The sequence below is a fragment of the Microtus pennsylvanicus genome, chromosome 14 (assembly GCF_037038515.1).
Source record: "Microtus pennsylvanicus isolate mMicPen1 chromosome 14, mMicPen1.hap1, whole genome shotgun sequence".
Taxonomy (NCBI): domain Eukaryota; kingdom Metazoa; phylum Chordata; class Mammalia; order Rodentia; family Cricetidae; genus Microtus; species Microtus pennsylvanicus.
In genome coordinates, this window is record NC_134592.1 from 14541832 (window position 1) to 14558335 (window position 16504).

Here is a 16504-nt window from a genome sequence, read left to right on the forward strand (position 1 = left end):
GTCTTGAGATGTGCAGACTTAAGCAGCTGTTTCTGAGGTGGGTGCTACTGCACACCTGTGCACAGACTCCAGCCAGGAGGGAGAGCTGCAGCTGTGATCCATGTGCACTGCAGGGATGTGATTTAGACACTTTCCAATGGTATCTATGCCATATGTCATAAGTTTCAAGTAGATGGAGCACCCCCACCCCCCAACACTTCCCAAGTAGAAATCATAGAAGGAGGATGGAGAAAGAAGATATGGAGGGAAAGAGGGTGCGAGAATTGGGGAAGACAGATGATGAAGAGGAGGGGAGGAAAGGAGGGAGAAGAGGGAGGAGGAGCAGGGGGAACCCTTCCTGACTCTTGGTTCTCCCCTGGGTGGAGTACGTGGTTTCTCCTGCCTCTCTAGTCTGCCATGAGCTACCCTCCTTCCTGCTCAGACTTCAGCAAATAAGGCTAAGAGTCCGATGAACTCCTCCTGAGCATGCAGGGCCCTCTACCTTAGCTTCCCTGTTTTACAACCCTTTCCAGTTGACGGTCTTTCCAGAACAATATGTCTCCAAATGGGGAGCCAGTCAGGCGTCTTCATTTTTATCACAGGCGGGAAATTAGGAGTTAGAAAAGTTGGTGATGGGACAAGCTTTGGGAATGCTAATCTAGGAAGGCAGATTAGTGTCTGTCACCACGAAGGGACTGGGCCTAGTCTGAGTGCTGAGAGATCTTAACTGAGAAAATGATCTGTGTGCATGTCTCTAGATTATTTTCTTGGTTAATGACCACTGTGGGTGCAAGCTGAGCAAGTCATGTGGAGTAAGCCAGCAAACGGTACCCTCTGCATCACTCTGCCTCCAGATCCCTGCCCTGACTTCCCCCAGTGACGGACTGTGGTATGGAGTGAGAAGTTGAGCAAGGCCATTCCTCCGCAAGTTGCTTCTGTGTCTGTAAAAAGTAGGTAGCAACCAGGGCTCCTATGTCGACCCACAAGAGGTGTGGTTATCTGATGGAGGACTGATCCTATCCAGACAAGGCCTGCAGGGCCACAGACTCCGAAAGCTGTTGCTCACTTTTGCTGAAACAGCTTTGTGTCTCCCCTATACCCGCATTGTGGTGTGTAATCTCATGTGACGTGCAGATGCTCATGATTACATGTTAATCTTATGGGCACATGTATCTGCGGGTGGTCAGGCAAATGACTTTTCATTTAGCTACATAGTTCTGATATATAGAATATATACGGGGACAGGCTTCATAACTGGATCTATTTGTCCCACAAGGACTGTGGTCATTTAAAAGCCTGCCTCGTTCTTTTGCTTACTGAATGGCTGTCCCCACCCTATGAAACTTTCAACGAGAGAATTTAGTCACATAGCAAAAAAATTTGGTTTCCACAGCAATATCTCCATTCTCTTCCCTGAGACACATTAGACGCCACCTCTCTGCAACTCTCTTCCACTTGGCAGGACATGCAGTCAGGAACCTTCAAAGATAAAGGGATGTCCAAGCTCAGAGACTTGCCTCTGTTTTGTATGTATATAAACTGGAAACTTTACAGAACAGAGGAGAACAGCAGGAAAAGAATAAAGAAACTGATGCAGAAAACTATGTAGTGGAGAGTTCATTTTTGCCCTCAGTTCCTTCTAGGTCCCATGCTTGCTGTGAGTCTTCTGAACCCTGAGGGGACACTGAGGCTGGCACTCAGAGGTTCCTGATACTTTGGGTCATGGTGTTTTATCACAGCAGCAGAAGCCCTAATTAACAGACCTTTTGGGATGGTGGCTAAGGGGCCACTCCTGAGCCTTCCTGCTCACACAGGCAGAAAACAAAAACAGACAAAACACTAAACCCTTCACCTTGTAGGCACAGAGCAAACACTATCAGGTAACAGCTTCTACTTGAGCAGATTTTATTTTTTATCTTTTTTTTTTTTTTTTTTGGTTTTTTTGAGACAGGATTTCTCTGTGGTTTTGGAGCCTGTCCTGGAACTAGCTCTTGTAGACCAGGCTGGTCTCGAACTCACAGAGATCCACCTGCATCTGCCTCCTGAGTGCTGTGATTAAAGGCGTGCGCCACCACCGCCTGGCTTGAGCAGATTTTAATCCACTCAGTCAGGCCTGTCCTCATCCCACCAGGAAAGAAATTTTTCCAAAGGGAAACTTGGGTCTCTCTCTCTTTTGTGGTCAGAAGAAACACAAACTTTTGAGGCAATGGATCCAGGAAACTAAGTACCCCAGAATTCCCTGCCAGGAGAATAAGAAAGCCACATCTTCCCTGGGGATAGCTGGGTGAGGGACGAGGCAACCGGTCTTTCAGAAAGAGATTTCCTACAATTCTGAGAAGTTATCCTTTTACCCTATAGGAGGGGAGCTGAGACAAGTTGGCCTAGGCTTCTCTGCTTAACCACATCCTCACTGCAGGACCCTGATGATGGACAGGGGCCAGGGAGACTCTCTCTAGATCTCTGTTCCCTTTTCCAGTGGGAATAAGTCTCTGCTTTTCACTAAGACCCATCTGTTTACTTGACCTACTGAGGATGAACTGCCATGCCTAGCTTGTTAGGATTGTCAGGGTCCCAACTCTAAAGCTAAGGACTCTGATAATGATGTTGGCCCTCCAATCAGGAGAAAAGACTAATGTTGGATGTCAGCCACTCACAGCAAGTTTTCCCCAGGTGGAGAGGGAAGGCTGGAAAGTGCCACACAGGAAGCGACCTCATATCCAGGGAATTTTTCTCAACTTCAGCAGCTTTTCCACCAGGTAGATCTGAGAAATAAGGATTTATGCTTTGTTTTAACTTTCAAGAAAATTTGACCCTCAGTAAATTTCTTCCCACTACCTTGGACTTTGCCTTCCTTCGGTTTGAAGGCTCCTTTGAGCAATGTGAATTCTTTTTGAACCAGTTTGGAGACTGTTGTCAGAGTTCTCCTGAGCTGCATCCATTTTGTTGGACTCCTGGGGTGAATGGCCGCTCTTTTGAGCAAGACTGGAGTTCTGTTGGATCCTTTGGGCATCTGTCGCCCAAGGTTGGTACCTGTCAATGCCTGCCGGGGCAGGTTGGTATGAGTTGGTATTTATGGAGCCATTTAAGGTTCTGTGGGTGAGAACAGAGAGACAAGGGTGTCCAGGAGCTCTCTGCTATGATCTGTCAAACCATGAAAAATATCGAGCCTATCCTGATGTTACTCAGGGTGCGGGCATAGGGTCATTTTCTCAGATGACTTAAAGAACTAAAAGGGGAAAACAGGGGCTTTACAAAGTTCTTAAGTCCCTTTCCATCACCACGACAAAACACCAGAACCAAGGCAACCTGTAAAAGAAAGCATTTAATTGTGGGCTCGCTTACAGATTCAGAAGGCAACCCCAAAAGCATCCTGGGATGCACAACAGCAGGTGCGCATGCATGCATGGCACTGGACCAGTAGCTGAGAGCTGACATCTGACCTACAAGTGATAGAGAAAGAGAGAGAGAGAGAGAGAGAGAGAGAGAGAGAGAGAGAGAGAGAGAGCGAGCTGCAATGGCTTCAGCACATCTTCTCCAATGAGGGCATACCTCTTAACATTCCCAAACAGTTTCACCAACTGGGAACCAGAGCATTCAAATATATGTTCCTGTGGGAGCCATTCTCACTCAAATTACCTTGAAAATCAAATTTTATTCAAGATAAAGTAAGGAAAAACAGGCTTCTCTTGAGAGGAGGGATCCAGAACCAGAATCTACCTTTTTTCCAGCCAGGGGATCAGTGAGTTATGGGATCCCTTGTGCTGGGCTCTGTTACTGTTGTTAGATGGGACACTTAAGAGTCATGGTCCCTGCTTCTTGGGAGCAACTGACAAAGAGAAGCATCTTAATACAGTTTAGTGAAACCAAGAGGGGAAAAAGGTCCCATTTGCTTGTGGCATTTTCCATGGCAATATTAAAATTCTATAGAAGATATGTCTGAATAGGAAACACCTATAAAGGTTCTTAGGGGGAAATTCTTGGTCGCCAGGGAGTGGCACTACCTGAGAAGCATTAAGAGGTGTGGCTATGTTGGAAGAAGTGTGCCACTTGTGGGTAGGCTTTGAGGTTTAAATAACCCAAACCATACCCAATGGCTGTTTTCCTGTTGCTGTGGGTCCAGATGTAGAACTCTTGGCTACCTCTCCAGCACCATGTCTGCCTGCCTGCTGCCACACTCCCTGCCATGATAGTGAACTAAACCTCTGAAACTGTAAGTCATCCCCAATTAAGGAGTTTCTGCTCTCAGGATGTCTCTTCACAGCAATAGAACTCTGAGAAAGACACTAGACAGCACACACCAGGAAATAGACTATCAGTCAAAGTTATCAGAACTGCGCTAGATCTCTTCTGGGGAGGCAGTCCCTGCTGTGGCTGGCAGCAGGGTTTCAGCCTTTCCCTTTACCCAGCATAGAATCCCTGGAAAGTTAATTATTTCGGGTCCTTTGTTCCAACAATCTGATAATAGAAGTCACTTTTTTTGAAATCTCTTCTCTCCTGTCCAGTCGGCCACAGTGTGTACCTATCGCCTACTCTGATCTACGGTGGCCCTGGCACTACCTCTCTCCCCACTATCTGGTTGCACCACACTAAGCCAATCTCTGGAAAGGTGGCCAAGCCCTCAGGTTACAGAGTACACGACACAGTCCCCTGGCCAGCCTCCACAATCAGCCCCAGGCTCTTCTCCAGCCTGAAGCATCTCTGTATGCATTGGGACTGAGTGTCCCTACACCCTCCCCGCCCCTGCAATCAGCTTATAAGTCTCCAGGGAAAGACTATGAGGTACAGTCAGCGCTACACCGTGACCCTCCAGCTGGCCTCAGCCTATTCTACTCAGTAAGTGCTTCACCATCCTCCTCTTGAGTCCTCAGGGTGGACATTGCCAGCCTCCATCCCTTGGGTTCAACATCTCATTCATTCATACATGGGAAATGAAGGCACCTAGCTCATCTCCTATGCACAGAGTTCAGAGAACAAAGACATTACTCTGGGTTCTCAACACATAGTAGGCACACAGTGTGTGCTAGTAAGGGCAGGGATGGAGACTTGTTTTGGATCCTGTACCTTTGGCCTCCCCCAGTTCTCTGCCTATAGAGAAATGAGAAGCCACCTTAGGCAAACTCACTCCCCGAACCCCCAACCTGCACCTGATCTGCCTTGGGGATCCTTCTTAGGGCTACCCACTCTGAGTCAGAGACCCTGCTGAGGACATGGTGAGTCTATAACCATCTACAACCCTAACTATCTTGGGGAGAAAGGAGTCTTTTTGGATCTGGATTTTCAGAGCTAAATTCCAGAGTACAGCCTGGTCCTCAGCCCTCTTTCTTTAGCCCACTCTCCTACCTGGGTATTCTGATCTTGATATCCTGGTGAGAACTCGGGAGCCCCAAGGGAGAGATGTGTTCACTAACTCCTGGAATAGCTGGACTTGCCCTCTGTCCCTCTTTTTCTCTTCTGGATTCATGGGCCTTGGCTAGTCCTAATTGTTGGTGTTGTCCCCCCGTCTTTTTTTTCTTCTGGACTCATGGGCCTTGGCTAGTCCTGTTAGTGGTTTGCTAAGCCCACTATCCCACTCCCCCCCCCCATGAACTGTTCTGTGGTTGAATCTGAGTGTTCTCTGTGATATATCTGCATTTATTTCATTTACCTCCCCCCACCTGCCTCATTCCAAAGATGAGATATGTGTGTGTGTGTGTGTGTGTGTGTGTGTGTGTGTGTGTGTGTGTGATTAGAAGCAGAGTCATGAACTGCTGTCATCCTTTCTGTCCCAGAAACTGTGACTCTTCGGAGTTTGAAGGAACAAACCACATTCGTTAGAGCAAATGGCAATATGCATATATGTGCATGTGCACACGCGCACACACACACACAATGGGGACAGGGGAGAGCACATGATTGCAGCTGCCTTTATATGTAGGAATCCTCATGGGCCCTGACTTAGGACTTGTGTCTCCATCTCTGTCTTGCAGGACAATGTCATCCTCTGTCTCCCAGGGTCTCCTTTTGCTAGCAGGCCTGTGCTGCCTTTTTTCTGGCTCCCAGCCTCAAGATCCTCTGGAGATAGATGTGAATGAGCACGACCATGAGCATCAGGAGCACCTGCACTGCCAACGCATCTCCTACAGCATCATCCAGTTAACCTTCACCTTGTATCAGAAGTCGGAGAGTTGGGCAAAAGACACCAACATCTTATTCTCCCCAGCGAACATCATTGTCGCCACTTTAATGCTCTCCCTGGGGACCAAGAATAGCACCCACAGCCAGATCCTGGAAGGACTGAAGTTCAACCTCACAGAAATGCCCAAGAACTACATTCATGAATGCATCAAGCAACTTCTCTCTATCCTCCGTCTGCCAGACCACAGGTCCCGGCTGACTATAGACAGCAGCCTATTCACTGACCAGAGTCTGAAGCTGGTGGACAAGTTTGTGGAGGATGTCAAGGGGCTGTACCACTCAAAAGTCATTGCTGTCAACTTCAAGGACACCCAACGAGCCCAAAAACAAATCAATGACTATGTGGCAGATGAAACCCAAGGGAAAATAGTGGGATTGGTCAAGGATCTGGAGAAAGACACAACGTTTGCCTTGATGAACTACATCTTCTTCCAAGGTAAGGTGGACCACCAGGGTTAGTGACCTCAAGGAAGCCACCCAAATATGTCCTCATGCTCCAGTATTTAATTCTTCCTTGACATACCAGAAAGTAGCAGGCAGCATTGCAATACGATTTTCAGTTCTTCGATCAGAAATAATTCAGTAACATCTATAAACCTATAGGTTGGGGATGATGGGTTAAAACCAGCCAGACCACCGTCTCCTTGAGTTATCTTAATGGTAACAGAACCCACCTCTTACAACTTTACTGGAACACTAGGAGATGGGAACTGATTTAAAAAAATGTTTTGTTGGACTTTTTTTTTCCAGTTTAGATCAGAACTAGGGTGAAGAAACTTCTCTCTGCCTGACCGATAGCAGTGTTGCGATTTATAGAAAAGATGATGCAAAAGGCAAAATGTTCACACGTGCAGACTTAGCTGTGAGGTAGCAGTCAGAGCTGTGACACTGACCCTTTTCTGGAACATGGCTTCTTCCTCAGCCATCAGTACTATGGGTAGGTCTCCCTCCTAGCACGGGATGTCCGAGAGATATTTTAATCCCTCAGCGTCCCTGTTACATGATGACAACTCTTTCTTGTTCACTCTCAAGTCTTAAGGAACTTGGGATGTTAGCCTATCTATTGTTGGAATGTGTGGAAACTTCCTAGATATTCTTGTACCTAAAAAACAATCCTTGACAGAATACTACTAGGAACCAAAGTCCTAACATCATTCAGAGGGACTTTTTCTTAGACACACTTGTTGCACAAGTGACTCCATTTTGGATGTTGTTGGGTTTCGTTTCATTTTGGTTTTTTAACAGTAACTTACTGTGTCATCTATGCTGACCTGGAACTTGTGACCCTCTGAGTTGGTGCACCATCAAGTCTGTCATGACTCCATTTTATTCCAGCAATTTCTCTCTTTTTGCCTCAATACATTTTTCCTCCGCACACATGATTGGTTGACCATGCTGAGGTTTGGTCTCAGTTGTCTTAGCTGTCACTGCCAAGGTGAGATCTGTTCCTGCAGCAGGAAGGACGTGTGTCAGGAAGTCAAGCAGTTAGTTCCAGGTGACCTTTTAGGCTAAGTTTAAGCATCTGAGTGGGTTTGAAGGAGGAGCACTTAGACTGAGTTTGCCAGTAGTCTGTCTTTTAATTGGATTTAGTTTCAGCCATCCTGGAGCCTCTCAGAAAACTTCCTGTACAGGGAGATTTGTTTCAAGCCATTTGCCCATGATTGTCCAGAGTTTTCTGAGGACTTGCAAAAGAACTTGCTCCGAAAGAAGTTTAGTCATTTCCAAAACAATCTTTTCTTTTGTTGCATACAGAATTACTTCAGGGCTTCCTGGATACCCAGTGTCCAGTGGTTTTATTGATTAGCGGCTGCTGGGAACGCAGTGCCTAGTACAGCTGACTATCTGTGCCCCAAACAACGATCAGAGTAGCACAGATTACGTGTCAGACGGAAAAGGCTGCCATTAGGACAAGTTTGAGTTTGAAAGATAGTAGATTAGTAAAATGCTTTCCTGAGCTTCGAGTCTTAGCAGCCTTCCGTGCTGGTAGACCAGAAATGCGCAGAGACCAGTGGTAATTAGTACAGGGGATTTTTAGTACTGATTAAAGCTTTTATTTGTGAAGTTTCAGACTTCGGACAGGATTAGGAAGCACTTCCTGCCTGAAGAGGGAGTGCATGTCCCATATAAACAACAGCCGACTTGCTAACTGGGTTGAAGCAAATGGATACAGACAAGGGTTTAAACTGCTTGCATTATGGGACCTTCTGTGTGAATGGTACTAAGTTCAGATGGTAGAAATACTAAGAGCCTTATGGACTGTCTTGTGGGTTTAAGGTGTTGGCCTGACATGCTGTATAAAAGACAGTACTGGCTGATTATTTTGCTTGTATTAACCTGTGAATCTTTATGAACTTCATATAACATTTAGATGATGTTTATACACACAGCATATTAAGCCGTTAGACACAGACAGTATAGATGATAGCTAGCTAGATGATAGATACATACATACATACATACATAGATGATAGATAGATAGATAGATAGATAGATAGATAGATAGATAGATAGATAAAAGATTCCGATTACAGACATCTCTATGCCAAACATAATATAATAACCTAAACAATAGATGCTTATTTAACCAGCATTATAAGAAAATCATTTAAAAGACTTTAGAACAGACAGCTTCTTTTTAAGTCCTTGTTTCTCTCAAAGATGAAGACCCAATACTTAAAAGAAGCCGTGAGCTCAGTGCTATGGTGCAGGCACAGGCATGAGGACCTGGTTCAGATGCACGACACTCATTCAAAAGCTGGACGTACTGGTAACTGACCATGACCCCAGCAACAGAGGATGCAGAGAAATAAATCTTGGGAGCTTGTTGACCAGTCCAGATGGATCAACAAACTCCAGATTCAGTGCAAGACCCTGTCTTAAAAATGAAGGCGGAAGGGCTGGAAAATGGCTAAACAATTGAAAACGTGTGCAGTTCTTGCAGAGACCCAAAGCTGGTTTGCCAGCATCCATATTGGGCAGCTCACAGTCACCTGCTTCGGTGCCTTCAGGGGACCTGACACCTTCTTCTGACCTCCACAGGCAGCACGGAGACACAGACACATACGTGTAAAAATAAATAAATAAAACTGAAATTTGGGTAGAGGGCATGAGAGGAGAACACCCTGAAATCAACCTTCAGCCCCCACATACACGTGGGGGCAAGTATATCAGAACACACACATGCACACGCACAGAGACATGCATGCCCTTGGGAGGTAGAGGCGTGTGGGTCATGACGAGTTGGAGGCTACACAGTGAGCTTCAGGCCAGCCTGGGCTACATAGTGAGACTCTGTCTCAATGAACAAGTTCCTGTATAACAACTCCCTCTTTATCTTTCTTCCTACTTGACTCACTTTTTTCTTTCTTGTTCTTCCATATATCAATTAGACCATCTCGCAAATTTTTTGTTTTCTTTCTTTTTTTTAACAAAATAAAACATTTTCCTGTTATTTTACAAGTTTAATTAACTGATCTGTCAAAGATTTACCTAAGTCCTGTGAACTAGGAGGCATCTGGGAGACCTTATTTATATACAAACACATACATGTGTGCAGATTAAGTAAGCGATTGCATCCCTCAGCCTCCCAGAGGTGAGCTCCCCACCCCCAGAGTCACATGTCCCCCACAGTCTGTGTTTGGGGTAGGTATCACTACTTACTTATAGATACCATGAAAATGATCAGCCTCTTTTTCTGTTACCAGTCTGGTGAATTTAATTTATTTGCAGCCAATGCTATGTAAACGAGGAATGGGAAAAAAAAAATCCATGTATATAAGACATGCCCCCAAAGCTGAGGAAATATCCCCCAATTCCTAAAATACAGGACTAGCTTGCCGTGACCAGTCTAAGTCTCTTCCTCCAGTGCCCTTCCTCCTGGCTGGCTAGCCAAGAATGTTAGCAGAATCTGAATGGTGACTGTATACCACTTCACCAGGAAAATAGGAAACTGGGCCTGGCTGAAGGAAATTATCTCATTTACAGTCTTGACTCAAACTGGAGGGAGAAAGATCTCTAGATCTTTCTTCTGCCTTACCTGCATAGCGTCACAGTTAATAGGAGAAAAATGAAACAAAAGCCAAGACGTATTCCTATGTAGATTGACTTCAGTGTGTATGATCAGAACTGAGATTAACCATTTTCTGGTCTCCTCCCTGGCTGCCAGGGCTTCCAGCTGCTCTCATTCCCAGCATGAGGTTTCCTGGGGAAATTTTAATTCCGCCTCTGTTACACTGTTTCCCAGGCTCACTGGAAATCTCTAAGGGGGTTGAGTACCAGATACATGACATCTCCCTGGTTATCAGTCAAATATGCAAATTTCTACAGAAGGCAAAGGTCAAACAGTGCTTTGGGTGACTTGATTTGCTAAAGTCTGGAGTAACTGAACAGAGTCAGCAGTGAAGTACGCAAAACCTGGGTTTAGATTCTGTCTTCACCGCCCATTAGTCACGATATAGGGAAAGCTAACTTACATGCTTGGGATGTGAGCGTCCTGGCTTATCGAGGGGGAAAGAATACCATTGCTGTCAATGTGTGCAAACACTTGCCTTGATACTTACCTAAGCAAGCTACACAGAATGTGTATCCTAAGGCTTCTCTATTAATGTGAGTCCCTCATCCAGGGAGGGAGTCACTGCTTCCCAGCCTCTGAGGCATGACATGACTGGGACCCTTCAGGCCTGGCCCCCATGCCTTAGCCAGAGCTTTGGTGGACAGTTGGACAGTCTTGAACTTGTAGACAGACACAATGCTCTTTACCATAGTGCAGGCCAGACTCAGAGGCAGCAATAACACTCAGCCTAAACAGGTATCTTCTCCTTGGTGCAGACAGATGCACTTCATCCTCAGCAGCCAGAACCCACCATGGTTTTTTCAACAGCAAAAGCAAGGAGCTGATCAAATAACCTTGGTGTTTAGTCTGACTTGCTTCCTTTGAGTGCTAGGCGACATCAGGGCCTCACAAGCCCACATCCCAAAGATGCTTCCACATCCCCCAGCGTGTATCACTCAGAAGGTGGGGGAGGGGAGTCGAGGCCATGGCTGCACCTCTGTGTATTCCCACAGAGCCCAGCAGAGCAGCACAGCACAGGGCACCAAGGAAAATGTCAGCACCAGGAGACCCCAGCTCTGCTATGATGCGGAGGATGCTTAGCATCTGTCCAACACTAGGAAGGCTTGGGGTTCCCCGAGGTGCCTACCCTCTCCGACAGCCTTTACAGAGAACACTTGTACAGCAGAGAGGCTTTTCCTAGGTCCGTGCACTTTATTTGGATCTCCTGAGACGGAGATCCAGAGGTTCCCACTAGACTTTCCCAGAACACTGACTAGAGCACAGTCACAGAAAGTCACCAGAAAAGAGATAACAAGATTCGACATACAAGGTTATAGGAGACTGTGATTGTGCCCACTTGTCTCCATTTAGCATCCTCAGCGGACTACCTGAAGAACGTGAAATAAAACTGCTTCTCCGCTGGAGCCAGGTTTTCACAGATCAACCCACACAGTTCTCTGAGCCCCTTCCTACAGCTCCAGACCATTTTCTAAGGTGCTGTCAAGTATCCAGATAAGCTCTTCTCCAGCCCAGTTTACAGCTGATGAAGCCGAGGCTCAGAGGGAGCGTCTCACAAGGCACTCCATACTTCTTTTCTCTAGCACTTAGCTAACCCTTGACTCCACCGCTATCTGATGCGCCCCTCCCCTCTCTCCAGGCAAAGGGTATGAAGAAGTCGATGTGGAACACACCTTCGAGGCGGACTTCCACGTGAACAAGGACACGACCATCAAGGTGCCCATGACCAATTGCTGGGGTAGATTTTTCTTGCACCGCGAAGAAGAACTGTCCAGCTGGGTGCTGGTAAAGCATTATATGGGGGATGCCACCGCCTTCTTCATACTGCCCGACCAAGGGGAGATGCAGAAACTAGAGAAAGTCTTGAATGAGACTCACTTCATAAATATTTTGAAGCTCATCGACTTAAGGTGAGTCCCGGGCAAGGGATCCACGTGCTGCTACTCAGCCTCTGAGCTATGACATGACAGAGCCTTTCAGCACTGGCCCCCAGTCTCTCAGCCAAAGCTTATAGACAGATGCAGTATGAGACAGGCTCAGAGACAGGAACAATGCTCAGAGTTAAGTCTCCTTGGCAAAGACACACCTCCACCCTCAGCAGCCAGAGGTTCTCAACAACGGCAGAAACAAAAACAAGGAGACCGGTCTTAGGCCTCTCAGCCTCAGCTGGGAGTGGAGGTCATGAGAGACAAGGAGGAAGGGCCTAGAACAGGAGAGGGCCAGCCAAGGGGAGCTCAGGACATGACTATAGAAGGCTATGTTCCTGTCACCCTTCAGTGAGGTTTATTGGGTTCCAGGGAGCCAACAGTTGTGGAATGTGCCCCTCCCCCTCCAGGTTGCTGAGTTCAGGCCTTGCTCTCCCTTGGTGAGGAAGGCATTGATACATAGATGCTCAGGTGGGCTCAAGGTGAACTGTGGACAGATGTCCTGCCTCACCCCCCAGTCCCACACCTGCTGAGGCCCGGCACCCATCAGGAAGCAGAGTCAGGCAGGCTGAGAACAAACTGAGCGCAGCTTCAAGGCTGCTCTGTTTCCTTAGCATAGACCCTCTAGATGTCTTGTCTTATCTGTGCAAACTGAGGGCTGAGCCTCAGCCTGGGGAGTCACACACACAACTCTCAGAGTACATCGACTCTTCCTGGATGAGGTGGGTGGCCTTCCAGGAGGTGTGAGCGCGAAATGAGACCATTGCTGTCACGACACTGAAGGACGCCTTCCTCTCTTCTGCACACCAGGACTGTAAATCTGTACTTTCCCAAACTGTCCATATCCACAACCTATGACCTGAAGACCATCCTGAGCACCCTGGGCATCACCCAGGTCTTCAGCAATGAGGCTGACCTCTCAGGGATCACGCAGGACACTCCCCTGAAGCTCAACAAGGTGAGGTCATTTGAAGAGGGCGGTACCCCAGCTGCCAATAGGGCTGAATGGAATGTCAGGACAGATCAGATTCAAGGCTGAGGATGGTACTAGGGGACAGAGACACGGTGTTTCCCACAGACTCCAGAGATGTACCGTGGAGAACTCAGAGGCAGAGAGCAGGAGCAGGATAAGGAATCGTATGCTCTCATAAAGCCCTTCTTGAAAGGAACTCAGTGGCCCTTAATTTAGTGTTTACCCAGGGCTGTTGATTCCTGGTAAGTTGATTCCTCAACTTACCTATATTAATATAGAAAGACATTGGCTCAGATCATCTTCAAAACCCTTGTCTCAACGCACACTGGAAAGGAGACATGTTTATGGGAGACGTGAAGTACAGGGGCTCCCTCTGAAGCTAAGTCTATGAGAGATGGTTCAGGAGAGGAGGGAAGGGGAAGGGAGGGGAGGGGAGGGAAGAAAAGGGACGGGAGTTAAGAGGAGAGGAGGAGAGGGGAGGGGAGGAGAAAGGAGGGGAAGGGAGATGAGTGGAAGGGAAGGGAAGGGAAGGGAAGGGAAGGGAAGGGAAGGGAAGGGAAGGGAAGGGAAGGGAAGGGAAGGGAAGGGAGGGAAGAGGAGATGAGAGAAAGGAAGGGGAGAGGAGGGAAGGGGAGGAGAACAGTCTGAATGTGAAAGGGTTGCACACATTGGGAAAGGCCTCCACTAAACAGTAGGGTTCATGGGGCCATGGGCAGGGAGGGCATGGGCACAGCGAGGCTCTCCATGAATGAGGACCCTACATGAGATCTGGTGTTAGCCTGGGGTGGGCGCAACCTCCAACTCCCTCTGCTTCTCCCCTACAGGCTGTGCAAAAGACCGTACTGACCTTCAATAACGAAGCGACGACAAAAACTGCCAGGAGCAGTAGCTTGAGTAAGACGGCCTTGCCTAAGGTCCCTGTCATCCGTTTCAACAGGCCCTTCATAGTTGTCGTTAAAGATGAATACACCAGTGTCCCCCTCTTTGTGGGGAAAGTGACAAATCCCACCGAAAATAGTTGACTTCCAATTCCAGTCATCCTCACCACCCCGTTCCAGCATGTCCCCTCCTGATGGCATTAAACATGGGATAGTTCCGCTCACTCCTGAATGCGATCAGCAAATCTCTCTCCTGGTGGTGTCTGTGTCTTCCTGTTTCCTGAGGAGCGTGGGGACTCCTGACCACAGTGCGTCTCGGTGTCCCCTGCATCCATGTTTAGGCGATCTTTGTGCTGTCACATCTCCAGCACTGAAAGGAGAGGGTCGTGTCCCCTTCTGGTTGTACTGCGTCATCTCCCTGGGCCTATCCTCTCTGTCTCACGGGGAATTTCCTGAGACTAGCTGGAGGAGATGGTTGGTAGAGGTCTTCCTCCTCGGGGCTGGAGCAGGACCCCAGTCTCTGTCCCTGTCATTCCTTCCCTGCCAGAGGAGTCTCATAATCCCCCAATGAACAGGAAGCTCTCTAGGTCCTATCTTCTGTCTTCTTCTCAAGCCAATCAGGCCAGTAACCCCAAACCACTCATTCTGTCCTCGCCAGTCATGTGTCCTTTGTGCTTAAAAACCACTACCGAGCCTGTGGCTCAGTGGGGAAAGGTGTTTGCCATTAAGCCTGATAACCTGAGTTTGTTCCCCAAGACCCACATGGTGGAGGGAGAGATCAGACCCCAACAACTGTCCTCTGACCCCTTCACATCTGCCATATCATGTCCCCCTCCTGCCAGCATAAAGAAATACGTGTCATAGCAATTTTTTACAGAGAGAATCATTGTATGTTTTCTTCGGAGACATAAATTATTGGAACTTTTGCCCATTTTTAACCAGGTGGTTTAATTTTTGATTGTTGGAGTTGCACAGTTTTCTATATTTTGGAGAGTATTTCCTTATCAAATATATGACCTGAGAGTCTGTCTCACGTTTTTATGGTTCGTCTTTAAATTTCTTAAAATTAAATTAGTTAATTTAGTTTGTATTTGGGTGGTGGAGTATGCATGCCACAACACACACATAAGGAGTTATCAGAGGACAGCTTCTAGAAGTCGGGGCTCTCCTTCCACCATGCGGGTCCTGGCTATAAAACTCAGGCCATCAGCCTTTTCCACAGAGACCCTTTATGCCCAGAGTCATCTTGCCAGCCCCCTAGTGGGCATCTTCTGGTGGTTGGTTGTTGATAGGAGAAGGGGACTGGTGATTTAGCAGAGTCTGGAGCTGGAGCCTGGAAGATGCCTGGTGATCACTGGTAGGAATCCATGTGGAAGACTGAAGAAGACAGACCATGCGGTCCGTGAGTGACGGCACTCATGAAACATACCAAGAAAGGTATCTACTCTGGAAGGGTCAAGCCTCCCTGTGCTGGCTTCCTCCTCCCACCGTGTTCCCCCAGACTATTGGATGGTGCCATTCACATTCCAAACATCCCCACACCCCTATTACTGTCGCCCACACCAACCATCTCTGGAGACAACCTCACAGACTAACCCAGAAGTGTGCTTGCTAACCTAGGAGCCTGTAAATCTGTAAATCTTTGCTGGCAACTCAGTGAGATTCAGAATCAACCCTGAAACACGCCTCTGGGACTGCAACTCTAGAAAGTATTAACTAAGGAGAGAAAATCCGCCCTGAATGCGAGTGGTGTCATCCTGGGTACCGGGGGAGGCGCAACTGAATTGATGGAAAAGGCGACGGCATTCGGGTCTTTGTCTCTCTCCCCTTCTTGATTGCAGACAGGGCATAACCCGCTGCTCCTGCCCCATCTCACCTACAATGATGGGCTTTCACTCCCCTAAGTTGTGTTTGACGCTGGCAATGAAAGCGGTAACTAACGTGCTATCTCTCCGTCCAAACAAGTCAATAATCAAGCCATCACACCATCCTAACTACACCCTGGTAACTAAGCAACTGTGCCTCGGCCAATCATGGCAGCTGAACCTGGAGCCAATCACAAGCTAAAGGCTCCCAAAGCATGCTTAAGCAAATACTGAGCTGTTCCCATCAGACTATCTCAACAGGTCGTGTCTGTCGCGTCCCCTCATCATTTCTGGTCATAAAGGTGACTCACTCACGGAGCTGGAGATGGCTGGGAGTGGGGAGCATTCTGAACAGTCTGTAGTCTGTTCCCCCAGATCCTTTGGCCTTTATCATGGTCCAGATGAACCTGGCTGACTTTAAAAGGTATCAGGGTTGGATTTTGCTTGCTTGTATTTGTGTTTGCCCAAAGACTGGGAGGTTCCAGGGTCACCCCATGTTTTAACTGACTCTGGGACTCCTCTGGCCTTATGAATGCAGGGACACCCCCTCCTAACACGTCAGCTCACTTTCATCTTTCCACAAACCTCGGGGCGTCTCAGGAAGTAGGACGAGGCACTCCACTAGCCCTGCTTGTCATTTC

The 16504-nt window shown here is 47.6% G+C and overlaps 1 protein-coding gene across 1 annotated transcript; it reads left to right on the forward strand.

The window, feature by feature from the left end:
- The first annotated feature begins 2801 nt into the window (after positions 1 to 2801).
- LOC142834992 (alpha-1-antiproteinase-like) lies at positions 2802 to 14857 on the forward strand. Its single transcript, XM_075948051.1, has 5 exons — positions 2802 to 3001; positions 5946 to 6589; positions 11862 to 12132; positions 12958 to 13105; positions 13945 to 14857. The coding sequence occupies exons 1-5, from the start codon at positions 2940 to 2942 to the stop codon at positions 14140 to 14142; spliced, it is 1323 nt and encodes a 440-aa protein (XP_075804166.1). The 5' UTR covers positions 2802 to 2939; the 3' UTR covers positions 14143 to 14857.
- The last annotated feature ends 1647 nt before the right edge of the window (positions 14858 to 16504 follow it).

Excerpts from the sequence above, each read along its gene's own strand:
- LOC142834992 (XM_075948051.1), top strand. The coding sequence starts at position 2,940 with ATGGCCGCTCTTTTGAGCAAGACTGGAGTTCTGTTGGATCCTTTGGGC. Across the intron at positions 12,133-12,957 it reads TTGAAGCTCATCGACTTAAG|GACTGTAAATCTGTACTTTC; the intron begins GTGAGTCCCGGG and ends TCTGCACACCAG. Across the intron at positions 13,106-13,944 it reads CTCCCCTGAAGCTCAACAAG|GCTGTGCAAAAGACCGTACT; the intron begins GTGAGGTCATTT and ends TCTCCCCTACAG.